This window comes from Sinocyclocheilus anshuiensis, unplaced genomic scaffold (assembly GCF_001515605.1).
Source record: "Sinocyclocheilus anshuiensis isolate Anshui unplaced genomic scaffold, SAMN03320099.WGS_v1.1 scaffold826, whole genome shotgun sequence".
In the NCBI taxonomy this organism is placed as follows: Eukaryota; Metazoa; Chordata; class Actinopteri; order Cypriniformes; family Cyprinidae; genus Sinocyclocheilus; species Sinocyclocheilus anshuiensis.
This window is the reverse complement of record NW_015536492.1, coordinates 109,288-113,032: the sequence shown is the minus strand read 5'-3', so window position 1 is coordinate 113,032 and position 3,745 is coordinate 109,288. Positions and strand designations below refer to the sequence as shown.

The window sequence follows — 3,745 nt, the reverse complement described above, 5'->3', positions numbered from 1 at the left end:
GTTGATAAGAAATCCTGCCCAGTGTTTTGAGTCAACTGAAACCCAAACACAAGATCCTTCAGCCAGCATACAGATCGTTAATAGATCTTTGTTTCTGGGACTCTCCGTCAGCAGTAATGTTCCGGAGCTTTACAGTGAGAGAATCCAAGGCTTTGCACATAGACGTGCAGCAGGGGCCCCATTGTCCCTCACAAAATGTTAATGGTTGGAAATGTTAATAATCTGTACACGGGCTCTGGCCTTTGATGATCCGTTGACAAAACTGATCCGGCAGTTTTGAGTGACTGGCTAATGGCATTCCTCACACTTGCTCTATCATTGGCTGGAGAGAGAATGAAAGTGTACGGCAGCCCTCGGGGACTCCCAAATGGTCAAGTGCCTTTAACATCCCTGCTTCATGTCGTATTCCTCCAGCTTTACCACCAGCCCCTTTGAGCACCCTTTTTTATCCACCCTTTTTTTTAGACGTTTGAGGGTCTGGCTGAAGCTCAGTGAGAGGGCGCGAGTGGACTAACTTTCAGTACCGCTGCTGATCCCAGAGGCACTGGAGGCCGATTCAAAACAACACGGCTGCACGGAAAGACTGGACCTCCATTGGGCTTGAGTGCAGAAAAACCTCCTGTAACATTTAAGGAGAGACTCATTGGATTTTGTTTTTTGGGTAGAAAGCTATTTCTACCATGAAGCAAACTTGGGACAAGGGTGTTTTTGAGAACGGCCAGTCAAAAATGAATGTTGAGAAAGCTTTCACTGAACACCTCCAGAGGTAAGTAATGTGCTGCTGTGGGAAAAGTAGTTTGTGTTGCATGTATGTAAAATCAATTTATTAATGAGTATATTAAGAAATCTTCTAAACACTTGATGTCGCACGGTTCCTCTCGAGACACTGGGATGATGGATTGGTTTGATGAGTGTAACTTTGAGTTCCCCTGCATGTCTGAGCAGTATTATTGTAGCCAAAGGTCTAAACACAGTTATCATTCCTACCTGCTTATTCCATCATGCTTTGTCTAATCACAAATGGAAACATGCAATTCACCTATTTTAAATTTAATGCAGTATAATTTTAATATAATCAATTGCTTCATTTTATTACATCATCTATATTATACATGTTTATTTTAATGCATTTTTGTATTCTGTTGTCAGTTTACTTTTAAATTGACTTCTTTTTTTTTCTAACATTGGTTCTGTTTTAGCTAACACTGAATATATGTCCTTGGTTCAGTTAATAATCGACCAGGTAACAATTTGTGATAAGTAACAAGTTAAATACTGAAAAAATAAATAAATAAATAAAAATCCAGTAAAGTTTTTTTTTACATGTAATTATTAATAATAATTACCATTCCTTACTGATAATTATGGAATAAATAATAGTATTTATTGGAAATTGATCTGGTCAAATTTTGTGACAACAGTTAACGGGACTGTTAAGTAGGCTACTGAAATGAAAAAAATATATATATTTTTTCTTATATATTTATATTCAGTTAAATCTGAAACGGACATTAATAAGATTGTTAAATGTAATTATTAACATTACGGATTATTATGGAATAATGTTCTTTATTTTAAAACTGACATTTGAGTAGACAAAGTTGTTGAATAGCTACAGAAGGTTTAAAAAACTTTTCAGTTGTATTAATTGCAAAATTAACATTATTTAACACTCTTAAATAAAAAAAAATAATAATTTAAGAAAAGTAAACTCAAACTCTAGAATTAGTTTGCATGTCTTGCTTAATAAATGATCTAAAAGTAAATATTCTCTTTAATGCATGCATTAAAACACTTTCTACTAAAACACTAATTTACACTACTGATTTAATGTTGTAGAATATAGGATATGACAGAAAATAACTACCCTTTCATTGTTTTGACAAGTTGAATCACTTCTGAAGAAAGCAAAGAAAAGTGAAAAATGATGAACTTGGGTTTCCACAGATGGACAGCACATGTGAGCCATGTATGTGGCCCCGCTGAATGTTTTCAGCAGATGTTACTAGTGACAAACTGCTATATGCTTGTAAAAGATAAATGGCACACGGCGTAATCAGTGCTGATGTGTGTGCATGTGATGACCACATTCCTGCAACATGCCTCTCTATGAAATCACTTAGCACTGGTCGAAATATAATACTAATCATGCAGAAACACTTGTATTCAATACTGTGTTTTTGCAGTTAATATATATTTTGTATTATAAACAGTAGTTTAGATGGTTGCATAGGCAAGTTGTCTAAAGAACGATTTATTTTGTAAATATCCTGCACATTCACTAGAGTACGTCATTTGAGGAGTACTACGTGAGCTCTAATACGGGCAAACAAAATTAGCCCTGTATACCGGACGAACATGGCAGTAATATGCAGTCTTGAGTGAAAACCCCCTGTAGGGTCACCAGTGGCTGATGTATAGAAGCACACGACTCTTCCGTGTGTGTTACTGACAAATGTGGACACCAATATTGTTGCAGCGCTAAAAAGGTGTCCGTTTATGGTCGTGCCGGCCACTGATTCTATTTTAACCCATCAACATTCTCTGTTTTTGCACAACTCTTCCTGTGAGCAAGTGAAAGGTGTCTTAAGTTGCATATATCCACGCTACACTTCATTATTGATTGTTAGTGTGTGTGTGTGTGTGTGATATATATATATATATATATATATATATATGAAAATAAATATATAAACAGGGTTTCTGCAGGTCTTAATTCACCCTTCCACAAATGAAGGCCTTAAAAAGGTCTTAAATCAGAGCAGAAACTTAAATTTAATCACAGCATGTAATGTTGCAGGCATTATCTTCCTCAGTATTTCTGTCTTGTTTTCCAATACAAATATCCTTTAATCAAGATGTGTTTACTTGAGATGCAAAATGAAGATATGAATCTTTGTTTTCTGAGAAATGGATCAAAATGAACCAAGTTTATGCTTAAAACAAGAACAAATATGTCAATGGGGTATGAAAACTTGTTTTCCCTTTGATTTAAGTTGTTCCTCTTTTGTAAGTCGCTTTAGATAAGTGTCTGCTAAATGTAATGTAAATAGTTTTTTCTTAGCCTACTGGCAGATATTCGTTCTTTTGTAATCATAATCTCACTTCATTTTGATCAGTTTCACAGAAAACAAGACTTCTTATGTCATTTTGCTTCTTGATTTAAGAATCTTTAGACATATGCACTGGAAAACAAGACAAAAATAAAGATGAAGAACATCACTTTTGCAGTGAGATCCGAAAGCACAGTACAAGTTATTTACACATTCTAGTGATTGGAAATATAACTTCAAATCTTAAGCAATTTTTTTTATATACAATGAATTAAAAAGCAATGGAGAATTATTGGAAGTTTCATTTTCAAACATACACATACACATTGCGTTTCTTAAATTTTCTTTATGTAGTCTTAAAAAGGTCTTAAATATACCTTCATAAAACCTGCAGAAACCAGCTGGACAAAAGTTTGGAATAATTCAGATTTTTAAATGTCTCTTATGCTCAACAAGGCAGCAATTATTTGAAATAAGTAAATAAATAATATTGTAAAATATTATTACAATTTAAAATCACTTTTTTTCTTTTTGAAAATATTTAAAAATGTGATTTATTCCTGTGATGCATCATTATTCCAGTCTTCAGTGTCACACAATCCTTCATAAATTATTCTTAAATCATTCTTAATCATTCTTAAATGCTAAAATTGTAAAATGCAACCTAACCTAGTCAAAAATTGATATATTTA

General features: G+C 33.8%; 1 protein-coding gene across 1 annotated transcript in view; it reads left to right on the top strand.

Annotated features, from left to right (window-relative positions):
- The first annotated feature begins 680 nt into the window (after positions 1 to 680).
- The window catches only part of LOC107685525 (RNA-binding protein 20-like), a 61,059-nt gene continuing 57,994 nt past the window's right edge, over positions 681 to 3,745 (top strand). Inside the window, exon 1 of the mRNA XM_016482129.1 lies at positions 681 to 766. Coding sequence (XP_016337615.1) covers positions 681 to 766 — 86 coding nt within the window. The remainder of the gene's footprint in view (positions 767 to 3,745) is intronic.